This window comes from Centroberyx affinis, unplaced genomic scaffold, assembly GCF_046629955.1.
Source record: "Centroberyx affinis isolate AG114_WGS23_722 - 3 ecotype Tasmania unplaced genomic scaffold, CSIRO-AGI_Caff_v1 ptg004786l_1, whole genome shotgun sequence".
NCBI classification, from domain to species: domain Eukaryota; kingdom Metazoa; phylum Chordata; class Actinopteri; order Beryciformes; family Berycidae; genus Centroberyx; species Centroberyx affinis.
Window position 1 is genome coordinate 42,032 of NW_027282324.1, and position 17,506 is coordinate 59,537.

At 43.1% G+C, this 17,506-nt stretch overlaps 1 protein-coding gene across 1 annotated transcript; it reads left to right on the forward strand.

The window, feature by feature from the left end:
- The first annotated feature begins 1,083 nt into the window (after positions 1-1,083).
- Positions 1,084-15,456, forward strand: tmem86a (transmembrane protein 86A). Its single transcript, XM_071545168.1, has 3 exons — positions 1,084-1,185; positions 8,977-9,241; positions 9,912-15,456. The coding sequence occupies exons 1-3, from the start codon at positions 1,165-1,167 to the stop codon at positions 10,337-10,339; spliced, it is 714 nt and encodes a 237-aa protein (XP_071401269.1). The 5' UTR covers positions 1,084-1,164; the 3' UTR covers positions 10,340-15,456.
- Positions 15,457-17,506: the final 2,050 nt, after the last annotated feature.

Sequence of the window (17,506 nt, forward strand, 5' to 3'; positions counted from 1 at the left end):
AATACATTTTGCCATTTGTTCACCACAAGATGTCGCTACAATTGTGGCTATAAAGGAGGATTACATTTTGAGAAGTACAGAAATGAAGTGCCATGTCACTTCAGTTTTATTACTTTTTTTATTAATTCAACATCAATTGAACTTGATCATTTTTTCATTTTGTCCACATGTGATATCTGTTGTATGTGTAGTAATCCGAGGGAAGAAAAAGCTGCAGCTGTGGCGCTTCCTTCAATTCAAGGCTGGGGCTTCCAAAGTGGGGTCCGAGCAGTTTTTAGGGGTCCAGGGGGTCATAAGGAATAGGTCATAGGAATAGTTAACTTCACTATTAGCCTAGTTCATTCATTTGAAGTTAGGACAGTGAGAGATTGATATTGAAATGTCTGTTTTGATCAGAGCTTTCACTCTCCCCATTGTTGCCCCCCTACACACACGCATCTACAGTACAAACAGCTGCCCAGTTCTCTACCAAATCACCAATCACAATAACAACAGAAATAATCTCAAATGGAGGTCCATCAGACAAAATAGTAAAAAGAAAAACTATAATCTTACAGTAAATTTCAGGAGGATGCTAAATAAATTCCACAGCTAAACTAAATGATATAACATAGAAATATTATAGGAATATTATTGTGATACCATAGGATATAAACAAAAATACCACAAACTCTTTTAAGGTCACTATAAATTCCCTTTTGAGTACCATTCCTATAATCTCTAGTATTATAGGGATGTTTTGGGAGGTGAGGGTGATGTCTATCTATTTAGGGGTCTGATCTGAGCCACTGATGCAGGACTCAATGGGCACAGCTGAAAATTGTCTCGATACAAATGTAACCAAGTAGATCCTTTTCCCCAAAATGTAAATAAAGGCCATCTGCTCCAATATGTAAACAGCAGGCTGACTCCTCCTATCCGGGCGTTCCCGACGTCGGTCCCCGCCCACCTCGACGAACAATTCCTGCGCTTATTGGTCAGACGGCGAAGCCACGCCCACGTTACGGTTGGCCTTTCACCTCCCACTTGACGTCGGACCGCCCGCCGGAGAGAGGACAAAAACAATCGGCATCTCACAGGCAGATACAGTGCAAACAGGAAAGCTTTTTACCGGATTGAGGTATCAAACCTTTTCAGCCACGGCTTGGCGGACCGAATGAGAAAATGGTTTCTCCGGTAACAGTGGTGAGTATCTGTTCCGTGCCCGCTTTGACGTTTTCCACACACTCAACAAAAATAACAACAATGGCATTGTAATGAAACGGTGCGCTTCCGAAGGTAGACAGATAATCCATCTTTAGTGTTTGTGTCGGTGACTGTCCTTATCAACATAGTAACGTTACACAAGTTATTCGCTTCAGCGTTTGAGGCTTTATGTCTCTTTCTGTTCTTAGCTTAGCATACTGTGTTTTTAGTGTCTTCGAGAACAGTGCATGCTCTTTAGGGGGAATTGAATTGCTGTTACAGACCTATTTTTAAATGAATAGGCACGTCTGTTTGATAATTTGAAAAGCTGCAGACAAATGTCCTTGGACACCCACGCTTTTCTCAGCGTGTTGCTTTGTTATTTGGCACTATGCAAATGTAGCCTATCTTGGGGACACAAAAACAGGAACTTTTATTGTTATCATAGACGTTCACTTGACATGTTCGCATACTGCAACAATAGCAAATCGTATTCTTCCTTCTCTATACTCCATAGCTGGCAGGACGTTTCCACTAATTTCCAAAAGCAGCCCCTGACAAAAAGAAAAACCTGTCATGTGACGACCTTTTTGTCTTTTTTTTCTTTCCTGTACCCTCCAGTAACGCATGCGCCGAGCGGTGTCCTGCTGTGGCTGGCTTTCTTTCCATCTCTTTTGCTGTAGCTGTGCTTTACATAGGCTGCAGTGTTTTATGGCAGTCAGCTGCTTGACCCAAGCCCCTCTGAAAGACCAATTTTGGTGAATGTGACAAGTAAATAATTTAACCTGCCCCAGCATCCTCTTACTTTGACAGTGCTGCTATGAAATTGTACCCTTTTTACAAGTGGGGTGATGGATGGTGTGGTGTAACTTGGCCTGTATAATCTGAAGTCTAGCCGATGTGATTGCTGTGAGAGGAGCTTGCATAGAGGAATGTTTTCCAGACAGGTTGCCTTGGTTACTGACTATGCTGTGCAGCTCTTGGGGTTTCATAAGAGAGTAACTTCTACGAGGTCCAGGCCCCAGTATGGGCATGAATGGGATGGAATGGAATAGAGGAACGTCCCATTAGAGACCATAAACTGTTGGGCAATGAGGACACATTCATTGTCTGCTGTCTTGTCACCCTCAGTAGCAGTGATGTAGTGGTAAATAAACAGATGGGTAAAGTATGACCGCTGCTCTGTTATCGTCAAAAGGCATCACACCACCATTATGAACAAAAATCAATGTATCTGTCCATTTCCCTTTTAAAATACCCGAATCTCAACGGTCTGACAGTATCATAAAGTATCATAGATCAGCCTAAAAAGGAAGGTAAACCCTATTCTGCAAATGAAAAGATGAGAACCCACCTTAAATGAGTTGGTTTACCCTCCATCCCTGCTCAGTAGCTGAATATATTTTATAAGAGATTAGATGCCAACTCAATGTTGTTATTACGGTAGGTTAAGGTGAAAATGTATCGGCCTATAACCGTATTCAGGTTTTTTTCAGGCTTAACTTTAGACTAGGTTTTGGGTTAAATTATCTGATAAACAGTGTGCCACACCGTGTCACTTGATGAAGAGTCAATCTGTTTGTTTTGCAAATGAATGTTCTCATCTTCTGTCCCTCCACCTAGAGCACACACCGCAGTCTCAGACCGCAGTGTGTCCAGAACTGCTACCGACTGTGAACCTGCTGTTAGGGGCCTGCTGTAACCCACAGATACAGAGGGAATTTCACTTTCCTGCTGGCTTTTTGATGGAATGGTAGAGCGGCCTATGACCACTGTTATTTGCTCTGAGTCAAAATATTTTTACTTCATGCGGTATCCCTCACCTTTTAAAACTTTAAACTGTACGGCAACGTGAGTTCAGTCCAGTTGAGATGAAATTATATTGATTCAACTGGACTCCTTTATGTGGAGGAACCCCTGCGTTTGTTGTACTGTACTGCTTGTCCTTGGCTCACCCTAAGTTATCCTTGGAGACACGGCAGCTGTAGGACAGTGAGAAATGGTGTTATACTATATTCACATAACATTGTCATATGACTCGCATGCCAGTTACGCCTGCCAGGGCCATGTTTATATCCCTGTTGTGCCCCTTTGCCAAACTGAGTAGATGAGACTGCTCATGCTTATGTGCTTACATGTGTCATGTTTCAGACGCTCGGTTACCATATTACCCAGAATACTAGAGGAGATGTCGTCATGGCTGGGTGTTATTGGATCAAGCATGCAGTGCTTTTGTTTGCTCCTGGTTGGCGTGAAACCATTAGTGTTTCCATTACTGTTTATTCCTTCCTGGAATGCAGCTCCAAGCTGGGTCCCATCTCAAATAAGTTGCTGATAGTTTGGCCTATTACAAAGGTGTACAGAGCTGTAAGCAATACAGGATATTCATAGGGTTGCAAAGGGGTGGAAAATTTCCGGTAAATTTCGGGAAAGTTTCCGGTAAATTTCCATGGGAAGTTAAGCTGGGGAATTTTGGAAATATTCCAAATTGGAAACTTTCCATGGGAATTATGGGAATTAATGGGAATTTATGGGAATTAACTGGGAATTGAGGGTAATTTAATGGAAAGGTATCATATCCAAGCATAAATATTTGTTTTGTTATAAGCAGACATCCATCCAAAATAATACAAACAGATTTATTTGTAAGTAGAACTTTATCAAGTGTTAAATATTTTATTGAACAATCAATTCTTTCATTGAAGAACAAAAACATGAATGTTGAGTTGCATGTAGGGGGCGTGGTCTCAATAGCCCTGCAGTAAGCAGTGTGCTATGTGCATGTGATTGAGGAATAGCATAGATATTCAACTGTACTTGCATGATATCTGGTTGTTTTAGTCAGGATTATGCTAAAATATATTTTCCCCAACTATATTTAAGTTCCCTATTAAGAGCATACCTTCAATTTAGTAAATTCCTGGTTTATTCCCGTTTATACCCATAAATTCCTGTTAATTCCCATAAATTCCCGTTAATTCCCATGGAAAGTTTCCAACTTTGAAAATTCCCAGAATTTTGCAACCCTAGATATTCATCACCTGTTATGTGGTGTTGTTTTCCAAAATGGTGGGTGATAGCTAACACTGTGAAGTGGTTCTTCTCCATTTGCTTGGTCATAAGTTTATATTGGGTTGTATCTTAACACAGTTAAAGAAGCAGTGCATCTCTGTCCTTCAAAGCAACAGAGAATAATTTATACCCTTGATGGTACCCTGGTTTCTTTGATTTTAAGTAAGCGAATAATTCAGAAAAAGGAGTCATTCCATCCTGTTTTTCATTCCACCAGTAGAAAAACAATTGCTGGTTAGTGACCATGCAAAATCCAATCAATCATTAACCATATACTTTAACCGGGAACAGAAGAAGCTGTTTTACAACCAGTCAACTGTGTGCTCCACGGTGCTTTTGCAAACAGCCGTTACTTGTAATGCGGTCATAGGTTGATCACCCACTGGTTCATTTCATTTGCCTCCCAAATGAGGGAGTATGTTCTGTTCTTCTGTGCCGGCAGCGTCTGCCTGTCACACACGGCTCATAGCCATCGTTAATGTCTCCTTCAGTGTCCCTCAGACAAACCGACGCCTCAATCAATGTGAGCGGAGTCGGTTTCAGCTGCGACGATACCATGCCGCAACATACCGACATTCTCATTCAGCTACAAGACATGGAACGACAGAACTAGGCTGAGTCTGAGAGAAATAAAAACCAGTACATGTACTGTATGCCAGTATATGAAATCTAGGATTTCAGGGCAATTAGGCCTGCTTGATGGAACAATTTGATGGTATCAGGTTTGAGCTTAATTGGATAGAGAGCCATCTATGAGAGGAGAACAATTACGCTGAGATAATACAGGCGTGATGGTAGGAGAGATACAAAAACAGGAATATTCTGTCAGCAGGCATTATCCATATCATTTAGATTAAAGTCCAAGACACCCAAGGTAAACCCTTTTATTGAGGCTTTAACTAAGCTGAGACATATGGCATTGGCGTATTTTTGGTTTAAACATTGCTGCAGCATTCAGTCAAGTTTAACGCTACTTCTGCCTTTTAACATCTGTGATAAAGTAATGAGAAACTCCACGTGGAAGATGTGAAATGGTTGGGATTGGGGTTGGTCATAACTTATGCTACGTGTAACTTTCTCCCTCTCTCTCCCATTGAGCCGCTGTTCTCATTGTGTAGATATGTTTACATGAGAAACAACGGAGGGAAACTTCAGCTGAACAATAACATTAAAGGCTATTTCTCAAGCGCAGCATGAATAGGACGGCAGGCTATGGGAGCCATTAACTTCCTCCCACCTTCCTAGAATCCATATTCCCCAGCGCCCCCTCCGTCCAGAACCTGAACATCCGCATATCTTTTGATAATTTTTTCCCACTATTAACAATCAAGCCATTTGCGATCTCAGATAATTTCTAGGTATTTGGCCTAGGCCTACAGATCTCAGGAAAAGTATTTTTTCGCTGCATTTTAGAATTAAATTGGTATAAGCTCTAGCCTGTGTAATGACGATGCTTGGACCCATCCTTGACAGCACTGTATAAATATGTCAGTATGTGTTTTCTTGTGTCCCGTGCCTAAGTAGCCACCAGTGGCCTGATAAACAGAGTTATGATATTGGCTAGTCCGGGAGTGCTGCCAGAGCCAGCAACCACTATCTCTGCCTCCTCCGCTTGGCACCCACTTGGCATTAATAGGATGGATAGACTCCCATGTATACACACACACACACACACACACACACACACACACATGCACATACACATTTATGCCATAAGATTCTTTTTAATCTTTATTTATGTCTCCATTTGTCTTATAAAAGCAGTCAAAGCACATAATGGAGAGAAGAGTGCACTAGCGCACATTATAGACCTAGTTGTAGTTTTGCCTCACTGGCAAAATGCCTCTCATGCTACTCACATCTGGAAGAGACTGATATCATCTTTAACGAACAGGGAAGTAAGCAGAAGCTTCTTTCCTCAGTAAAGTCTGCCTAGCTAAACCAGCTTGGTTTGATACTTATCTCAAGCTTGTCAAAGTGAATGGACATGCTAAAGTAGACATTGGGCTTTAAGGAGACTTTTGGCAGCAAAGCTATGGCTTTGTGGCAAAATTGTCCTTTTAAGCCCCTTTGGTTAGGCAGCTCAAGCATCAGAAGGTCAACTAGAAAAGGCTACATTTTCTAAAGAAAATTTAATTGTGCTTGCCGTCCACGCAACAGTCACTTTGAACCGGCCTTTGCTAGAGTGCCGCTAAATCGCGGGTATGGTTTCGCCAGTGGTCTCTACGGTGTTTCTAGGTGATCGCTAGGGTGTTGCTAGGTGGTTGCTAGGGTGTCACTAGTGGCTGCTAGGTTACTAGGGAACAAAGACAATCCAAGGGAAAAAAGAATTGTGTTTCCAGCATTTACGGTCACCGAGTTACGATCATTTAAAACTTAATAGGTCGCTGTAGCGCCCCCTATTGGCGGAATGACACGAAATCATAGGCCCCGCCCACAACATGTCATCAAAATTTGGAAGCCCATAACATCAAAACGGTACGGGATATCAAAAAACAAATCAGCACATTTGTGCAGGACGATCCAGACATGCTGTGTGCCAAATTTAGTGAAGATTGGACAAAATTTGTACGAACAGTAACGAAAAAACTGTTTTGGACAAAATTCAAAATTGCGGGAAAATCTTTCAGGCACAAATGGGCGTGGCCTATATGGGTAGATGCGTAGTGACCCAAGGAATCCAGGGAAAAAAAGAATTTAGATTCTACACACTACGGTTCAAAAGTTATGGACCAAAACGTAAAGAGGGCTGTTATAGCGCCACCATCAGGTCAATCGGTGTAATTTTTTAGACCAGAGTAGAAGGGGACAGTTTGAACCTATCCACCAAGTTTGGGAACTTTAGCTCTCACGGTTTCTGCGCTACAGCTGATTAATGCAAAATCCCATTCAAGTCAATGGGCCAAAAAATCACACTTAATCGCGAATATCTCAAAAAACCCACAACGAATCTCTTCGTTGTAAGTAATAGCACACTTCCCCTCAATAAGCCGCACGTTTTGATTTCTCATATGTCTATGTAGTGTAAAAACTGTAGGAGGAGTAGCGCGCACAAGTTTTGTGGAAAAATAATAATAAGTATGTGAGATAATAGTATTGTGCTTTGCCTACGGCAAGCACAATAATGAGAGAATGAGACACACACACACACACACACACACACACACACAAACTGGGTATGGAGGAAAGAGGGCGTGTATATGGTAACAGTAAAGCCCATCTGGCCACTGGACCATTAGGTGATGCTGTATCTGCTTGGAGATTAATAGACTGTCTGTATGTGTGTGTATGTATGTGTGTATAAAATCAAATAATCTTTCCTGCAGTTTGGTAAGGGAGGCCGGGGCAGGGTAGAGGTCACTGAAACCTTGTGCCTGATCCTGCACTGTAACTTGGCCTGCTATTTTATTGAGCAGTTGTGCAATCAGGGGCCTCCCCTTCCTTCCCTCCTCCTCCAGGGGCATAAACTATATGAACTAGAGTGACCCCGCATTCTCTCTCACCTCCTCTCCCTCCCACTTGTCCTCTCTCCCCTCTGTCCCCTCCTAAATTCAACTGTCAACTGAATGGTGGTAATCCTTATCTCACTCTTCCTCCCCTTAAAGCTCTGCTTCCTCACACTCCCTCCCACTTCCTTTCTTCTTATCCCCTAGTGAGCAATACAATCTCAATTGCGCGTCGCTTTCACTTGTGCCATTTTGCATCCCCACAGTGTTTGAGGGATGCAAAATGGCTTCAGACGGCTATTGGGACGTCAAGTGAAAGCACTCACTCAGTCTTCTCAACCCCTTCCCTCGTGCCCGTCCCTCCCTGTCTCACTCTCACCCTCCTCACCTCTGCACCAGTGGCCTGAGCTCCAGTGAACCCTCACTTGCTTCCTCACTCCCTCTCTCTCCTCACCCCTCCCTTTACCTCCCACCCCAGTCGGTCCCCTCTCCCTTCGTCTCCCCTCACTGACCCGACTCCCCTCTACCTCAACCCTTGTGATCCTCAAAGCCATAGGAGGTGATCATCCCAGAAGTGTTGTGAAACCTCTCTCTGGTTCTGTTTTCATCTTTTCTTTACCCCAATGGGCCTCATCTATTTGGACAGAAAATGAGTGACTGGTAACGCAGTGGGGAGGGAGAAAGGGAGACTCGCATGTGCTGAGATAGTTCCCAAGGAATATGAGATACGGTGAAGAAGGTGAAGTGCAAGGGGCTGGGGAGGAGCAGAGAAACAAAAACAAGATGTGGAGAGACAGAAAAAAGAAGTTGAAAAGAGAGAGGTTACAAGGAGTCAAACACACAGCGTAGGAACTTTTTGCCTTTCCCCTACTTCTTCTTACTGTGTCTCCTGTGGGCCGAGTTTCGCTTCAGCCGCAGAACACGTGCATGTCTGATGCAGATGCAGAGTCATGCTCACCACACAGAACAGGCCAGAGTCTCTCATCAAACCCCAACACCCCAACCTCATTGCCAAATCAGAGGAGAGTTACATTAAGTTTGCAGTTTATGTTCCCTTTCTTGATTAAAGATGTGCGATATTGCACATCAAGCACACAAATGACTGTTGTGGGTTTTTTGCTTCCTCAGAGATATTTAATGTTCTGGAAATTGAAGTTAAAGACAGAATGACGATACTGTAGAATTTTACTGACTCACTGATGAATCACTTGATAAAAGTTTAAACCAGCAATGGATAATTGAAACCTATCTAATTATTTGATCTGTTTTGCAGGTGAAGAGCGAGGGCCCTAAGCTGGTGCCCTTCTTCAAGGCAACCTGTGTGTACTTTGTCCTGTGGCTGCCCACCTCCAGCCCATCCTGGTTTAGCGCCCTAATCAAATGTTTGCCCATCTTCTGCCTGTGGGTGTTTCTGCTGGCACACGGCTTCAGCTTCCTGGGTGCCCATTCCAGCGCCCGTAAGATCTTGGCTGGCCTCATCTTCTCTGCCCTGGGGGATGCCTTTCTCATCTGGCAGGAGCAGGGCTACTTCAGTCATGGTGAGGATAGACCTCACTCTCTGAGTTATTAATGTTTAAAGTTAAAGTTTTTGTCTCATCTACCATACTATCCTCTCCTCATTTGTTTTATCTGGCTTGTGCTGATCTCAGTGACGTATATATTAAATGCACCATCTATCACTACCAGATGTCATGCTTCATCCCTCAGTCTAGCATTGTCAGAATAGTTTATATGACAGATAGATAAGAATGGCATGCGAAACCCTATTGAATTTCTATGAGCAAAACAATAAATTGACATTTTCTGTGGTTGCTTTTTCTGTGTTCTTATAATTTCTGTGAAATATTTATGTGGTGTTGTTAATTACCCTTAATGTTTTCACATTGTCAAACAACTGCATGATCATTATAATTTAATTATCTGGAAGTTACAAAATGCTAACAAGCTAGCAAACTTCTGTGCGAGAGAGGAGTCATGTCAAGAGGCATGTTAGGAGTCAAGAAAAAAACATTTTTAGTTATTGGAACACAGAAAAAGCAACCACATAAAATGTCAATTAATTGTTTTGCTCATAGAAATTGAATTTCCTACTTTTACTGCACTTTGCAGGTGTGGGCTTTTTGCCACATCATTGTTATTCTTATCTATAGGAAGGCTGCTTGGTGTGAGTGCATGTAGCCTTTATAATCCGTATGCCGTGTCCCACAGGCCTCCTGATGTTTGCCATCACCCACATCCTCTACTCGTCTGCCTTTGGCATGAAGCCCCTCAACCTGCGTGCCGGCCTGGTGATTTCCGCCGTCTCTGCCCTGAGCTACATCCTGCTCTACCCCTACCTGTCCGGCCCCTTCACCTACCTGGTGGCCGTCTACATCGGCCTGATCGGCTTCATGGGCTGGAGGGCCATCGCCGGCGTGCAGCTGGCCAACGACCTGTGGACCTGGACCAAGCTGTCGGCCTGCCTGGGCGCCATGCTCTTCATGGTGTCTGACCTCACCATCGCGGTCAACAAGTTCTGCTTCCCCGTGCCCCACTCGCGCGCCATCATCATGGCCACCTACTACGCCGCCCAGATGCTCATCGCGCTGTCCGCCGTCGAGTGCCAGGACGCGGAGGTGGCCAGGAAGAGGTGGTGAGGTACCGCGGTCTCCACGGTGATGGCCCGCGAGGCTCGGAAGGTGGTAGCCGCTCCCCCTCCGGCCCTGTGTGATCATGGACACATCTCACTGCCAGATCCCCAACCCCCAGCCATCATCTCAGTGTGGCACCCCCACGTCGTCGTTACCATGGCGAGCGGTCCACTGCAGCCCCACACGGCTATCGCCCTACGACCCCACAGCCCCACTACTAGTATGGTAGTCTCACACACTTCTTACCATGGAGATATGGTAGTATTATCTACGACCTCCCCTGACAACAGTCCTACCTGCCTCTCCTGATTCTAGTATGGCAGTCTCACAACCTAGTTACTATGGAGACAAGTATACTGCTATTAACCTGCTATAGAGTGTAGATTATTTTACTTTTTACTGTTATGTTTTAATTTAAGGGGAGCATGTCCCTGGGGACCCTCAAGGAGTGTGCGTGCGTGCGTGCGTGTGTGCGTGTGTGTGTGTGTGTGTGTGTGTGTGTTTGATTAAGTGCTCTCTTGCCCCACTTTCCATACAGTCTTATCAGACTCAAGTCACTACATTGACCCATCCCACATCCCCTTCACGTGGTCCAATAATGCAATTTCCATTTTTTTTTCACAACTTTCACAACTCTTGTTGGTTATTTTGTTGTATTCTCTGTCACCTTGTTAAAAAGGGAGTTGTTTTTAGTGAAGTGACTGTCCCATGTCCAGCTATTCACTCTCTGTTGCTAGGTGTTCCCCTGAATTAAGGGTGCTATTCTCAAAGTCAGGAGCATATCCACACCTGTTTTACTGTGTGTAGTCCCTTCCATTTCACTCACAACAACCACACTGCCTTCACTCACTGTTTATCACCCCCAACAACTTCACACCCAGTCCCTCTGGATGAAATTAACTTTTTGTATTAGGATGTCCTTGGATGGAGGAAGAATGACAGAGACTGAAGCAAGAAATTAGGCAATAAAGTGGGAACGCAGAGAGGAAAGGTCGTGTGACTGCCATAACCGCTACTGAGCAGAAACTGTATTGTAGCTATAGTACTTGAACACCCCATTTATGTTCGGTGAGAGATGGAGGCTATTTAACGTGGGAACTGGATTCTTCCTGCTGAGATATTATTATTGACCCCCTCCTGCTGTCACACAGAGGACACAGTAGACATTACAGTCGCAGTAGCACACTGTAGGCATTAGAGTCGTTACCTGGTATGTGGTTAGAAAAGGAAACGGCGTGCTGTACAGAAAACCTGATACTCCCGCCGGTGCTTTCAGGCGTTTTACAGTGTTCCACCTGCCGACGGCTTCTGAGACACACACATGCAAATGCGTACATGCACACACATCTTACACCTAACGGCTCCCGCTGGTTTGGGTATTAGGAAAGATTTGATGGGTTTCTTATTGCTGGAATAGTTCACTCAAACCCATGCTGTCATCGGCCTGGGACCATGTTGTGTTGTTGTGTTTAAAGCGCTGTGTTATTGGCTGGAATCTTTTGTTTATCAAGAGTGTTTGGGCCTCCGAAGCCATGCACTCACTGATAAAGACATACACACACATACATACACACGGACACATACATACGTACACATTGCTCTAGTGCACCGATTCTAAGTGTTGCTACAAACTCAAAAGAAGAAGGGAGACAAGGGAACTGGCTCGTCAAATCAAGGGAACAGTTATCCCATTATTCCGAATATTCCTTCTCATAGGGGACTTCATTATCTTTAATCCAGTAAAATCCATTGCAGCTAATCCCTGACAGTTTGGTAGATATTTTACTCTTATCTTCTATCACACTTTTCTCCTCTCGCCCTTCAATTTTTTCTGCCATCGACACATTTTTGTCACGTTTGTGTTAGAATTAAGAATTAAGTGTCTTTTACTGAATATTTAAGAGTTGTAACTCATCACTTGTACATGTCTACATGTATGCGTGTCGTGTTGAGTGTGTGCGTGAGAGTGTGTGTACTGCCTTTGTCTCTTGTTTATGTTTGAGCGAGCGTCTGTGTGTACCTGTGACAAGTCAAAACCAACTCAAGGCCAGAAATGCTGTGAATCATCATAGTCTGTATGGAGTCAACGTTCATCACATACACACTACTACTAGATATCTGTAATGTATTCTCACAATCCTCTGAGATCATTCCTCATACCTGTCTCTTTCTCAGAACTGTGTGACCTCTTTACTTGACAAAACAATCTTTGTTTGATCATGTCCCCTGAATGCTCAGCTGTGGCCAATAAAGGATAACGATATTTAACTCTTTAAGTTGGCAAAAGAGGCAAACTGGGGATTTTCTATTGCCACACAAATATTGATATTCATGTTTTCTTTCACGTTAATACTGAGCATTTCCATTGCTGGACATAACACCACTAACAATTAGTGTACTGAAAAAAAGTCTTTTTAGATAGTATACATTATTACAAATGTATACTAGCTATGGAAAGTACTTGTATTGCTTAATCGCTTAAAAGTTTAGCAAAGGGACACATTCTGTTGTTTGGGCAGATGTTTATTGTCCTGTGTTTGTGTGTCAGTCAAAACGCACCCAAATATGATTACTGTACTGTACTGAACTGTACTGTATGTGTCTTGGTCTTAGGCAGAGCTGCTGAGGGGATTACTGTGACATTGTGATTCCTGGATAGGTAAATGAGATGAAAACAAACGGGCATGGAAAAAGAAACAGAAGCGTTGTTATGTGTTCGTTCCGCTGGGTCAATGACCCCTGGATCTGTCAGTAACACATATACACACATACACATACACACGCACACACACACATCAAAATGTGTTTATGCATCACATCAGCCACCATGTCAGATCTGCAGGCAGACCATGGTGTTGACACTCATCAAGGTTTTGAAAACGATGAACATCAACACCGCACAGTCTCAGGTTGACCGGGGAACGTGTGGACAGTTAGCCCAAGTGGTCTATTCCTGAATATTGCTTTGCCAGACAGTTCCCCATTCTCCTTTTGGCTTTGGCAGCATGCTGGTCAGCACAATATTTCTGCTTAGTCAGTCAGAAATGTTCTGTCAGTCTGTCTGTTTGACCATTTGTCTTGTGTTCCATATTTCCACTTGTCCTCACAGCACTGCAGCACTATGAGGAAAGTGTAGTCCTACGACTGCATCCCAGCACCCTCAAACCAGCTTCAGGAGATGTGTATTAGTCTGCTATACTATCTTAATTCAGGGTTTAGCAGAGTGCAAAAAGGAGAGATGCCAGTTAACATGATTGAGATGCGACCCTAGTATGTAGCCTCAAGTGAAAGCATGAGGGAATGATGAGAATGAGTCTTCTCCGGAGTTGTCTTAGTCATCCTTGTTGTGTGGTCATTGGTCAAGCACTACTTTCTTTGTCCCTTGTCACAAAAACAGCTTTCGTTACTATGTCCTAATGGCTACATGCCAAAAGAAAGGCTTCATTTTCAAGTATTTATAAAAGAGATTATTTTTGTTGGCCAACCCAGACTCTGGGAAATCTCCATGACTTTGGAAACTAAAGTTGGTTTTATGAGAGTAACAGATGTGTGGAAGCCTGGTAGGCAAAACAATAAACAAACTCAAATCCCAGATTTGGCCAACCAACCACCAGTTATTATCTTTTTCATACTTAGGCTGGCTTGTAAAAGGCTAAGCAGTTTGCTTCCCTTTTTTTCCTCCCTCTTTGTCTCTTTATTGGGCACAGATAACCAAAGTTCAAAGAGTAAAAGAAAATTGAACTCATTTCACTGAGTGCAACCTGTACAATTCTAGACTTGTTAGCATTAGAGCCTTCTTCTTGTGTATCAAGCAACTTTTAGTTTTTCAGAAGAGACAGATCCCTGTCGTACGAGTAGGTGTGCTTTTGGACTCCCACTTAGGAAGGAGGTTATTGTTGGGAGAAACTAGCTGAAAGTAGGTGAGGAGGTGAAATATGACACAGGGGAAGACTCCCTTTCCATCCAGTCCGCTAGCTGCTATCCTGTCCCCCACAGATGGCAGGCCAGCAGGCGCATCACTTTACCTCAGCCTGTCAACAGCCCTGTTGTTCTGGGCTTTGTGCGTGCAGACAAAGGGACCTGAGAGGGCCGTGGGAGGCCGGGACGCTGAGTGATGAGCTGGAACCAGTAGCTGTTGTTGTTGTAAAGAGGGCCGTGGTTTCACTTGCTCCTCTTAATAAGTTGGCACTTTTCCTTGATTGAAAGTTTTCTCTCTATACCTTTTTTGCTGTTGTTTATTGTGATCTTGAGTTTGGCCTTTGCTGTTAATGTGCCATGCCCATTACCATGCAGTGGCTGACATTCATACATACAGCTGTAAAGTTTGTCATTATTTATGTATGACCAGTAGGTTTGAATTAATCCTCCATTTCAATATTCATCTACAGAGGTGGAAAACTGCACCCAGGTGTTTTCATCACAGCAACAAACTGACCCCATGATTTTGCTTTCAGTTGAAAGATAAGTATTTCCCAAAGTATTCTTTGCAGTCCTCCAACCTCTGTATGAGCTCATGAGAAGAAAGTAGAGCAATGCTTTCTTTTCTGACATTAATACTTAACCTACTGTGTGCTGCACTTTTCTATTGCCCGAGTAAGGCCAGTCAGTACAATCTTTCTTTAAAAAACAGCCACTATCAAAGGATTATTGTGTACTGTATATCCTTTCAAGTATATGCTCCTCTTTCCTTACCTCCTCATTTTCTTTTTTCTTTTAAAGAGAGAAAACAGAAGTGACTGTTTGAAGACAGTGTTGTTTTGATGTTGGTGGTTTAAGCACAAGAAAGTCAGGCCTCACTGCGTGAGAGAATAAGCATATTTAGTGTTTCTTTTAATGGCAATAATTGCTTTTGAAGTGTTACATAGCCTTTATGTATAGTTCCTTAAAAGTGTTATCCTTTTTTCAGAAAAGCTTCTCAAAATGCCTATTTTTATGGTCACTATGGGAAAAGCAGATTTTGTTTTCCACAAAAAACAAACATTTGATCTTTATTTAAGGCCTGTTACAATACACCATCATTTGACATCATTTTACAACCTTTTTTTCTTGCTTTTATTCTGTGTTGCATTACTTTACCTTGTTGTCCATGACTTTCACTTTAGTGATTTATTTCTTTCATGACTATAGAGATGAAATTGTTACTTTCCTGTAGTGAAACTGCTATGAATGTGAATATCTATCGGAGAAATAAATGCAATTACAATGCAACTTCACCATTGTGTCCTCTGGTCCTCTTTGTGGGTCTCCTGAAATCTAAGTGATTCAAAATGTCAACTGTTCTTGATTAGTGTTCAATGAGGAGCAATTTTCACCATACATTTAAATTGCTTAATAGGTATAATTGCATTAGTTGCTCCTACTCATTTACAACAAACGTATGTATGCCTACCACCTCAAGGTTACCTATGTATGCCTGTCAGCCCAAGACAACTATAGCAGTACATAGTCCTTTTTATCATGTTTATTTCCCTGGAGAAATCAGTGTTATTGTGTCTCTTGAGAAGCTGTTGGCCCTCAGCAGCTAGAGTACCATTAGTGCAGAAATGAATGGAGGACAACAGAGAGCACTGTTCTACTGACTGCTCTATTACACTCCATTGTCTAGCCATGGTGGAAAATCTCCTTTCAGCAGCCTTTAGCCCTATGGGAACGCATCCAGCTTCCTACCAATAAAGATTTCTGTCTTCCTCTTTCTGTCTTACCCTCACCTTCTTCTCTCTTTCTGTCTTTTTTCTCTTTCCCTTTTTCTCAAACATCCATGCATGCGCACAAACACACACACACACACACACACACGCACACACACAAACACGTAGTTTACTCCTGTAGGAACCATGCCAGTCCTCTCCCAATGCATCTCATTCATTCTCAGCCAAGGTCCAGCCATCAAAGAACTCCACTCTTCTACTAAAACGACGGGCCGCTGTGATTGCATTTATAAAAACAGGCTTTGTGACCGCAGTCAGCCATTGCACTGAAATGATGAAATCCCATGAAATGATGCTGAAACCTCCAAAAAGATGTGAAAGGTGAAAGAAAGAAGAAAGAAACAAGAATAAATCCCACTGCTGTACCATTTCCTGTCAACATCCCTCCATTCAAGTGATGAGCAGATGTATTAGGAAACCCATAAATGAGTTCTTCACCCTGTCTCTCTGTTAGGTTTATTTATGCAAACACAATGCAATTCTGGGTAATTGATCTGAAATGCCAGAGCATTTGGTTCCCATTGGACCCGGCAGCCTTTATTTTTTTGTGAAATACCAACTGGTAACCTTCCTGCACCTTCACATTAAAAAACGCCATTTAGGCTTTCACTCCAAACTACTTCCACCTCATTGTGCCTCAGCTGAGCAGTGAAGAAGCGGAAGGTGCCAATGACGTAGGTTTAGTGCCTGTTGGTGCTTAATTGATTTGAACCTGGCAACCCGATGCGTCACGCTGCTAGTCCACTGGTGGCTCTATAGAAATGGAGTTAGTGTGAGCCAGCAGAGTGACGTCAGGACGGAGACGGGTCGTAGCCTCTCTCAGCCTGTCTGGCAGCTCCGGAGCTACTCACTGTCTTCTAGCAGCAGCAGCACACTCCAAAGCACTGCCTGTCCAGAGCCTGTCAGGCCTCTTTAACCCGAAAGAAGGGTTCACATGCACTGTGGCACTACATGGGAGGTGAATTTATTAATTGATTTTGTTTTAATTTTTTTTTTTTGGGGCGTTTTTACCCAAATATATTTGATAGTCCACAGTAGAATGTGACAGAAACCACAGGGAGAGTGAGAGGAGGATGACATGCAACAAAGATCCAAGGCCGGATCTGAACTGAGGTTGTGGTGACATGGTATGAGCCTTAGTAAACTAAACCACCAGGACGCCCTGAGGGAAGTGAAATTGTGAGTAGTCGCATTAACATTTTGTTTAGGCAGTATGCATGCTACTTTACTCAAATAACCTTTGACCTTTGACCAAGGTGTCTGTGTAGATGAAGGGCACTGTATGGTGTGTACTGTAAGAGTGTGTTATTTTTGTTTTTGATATCACTTAATACACACACTCCATTCAACTTGGTCGACCTGGCAAGTGGCATGGCATCGCATGTATTGTGGACTTTGAGTCTAGTCTAGAAATGGGAGACTTGAAGAAAAGGAAGAGAGAGAGAGAGAGAGAGAGAGAGAGAGA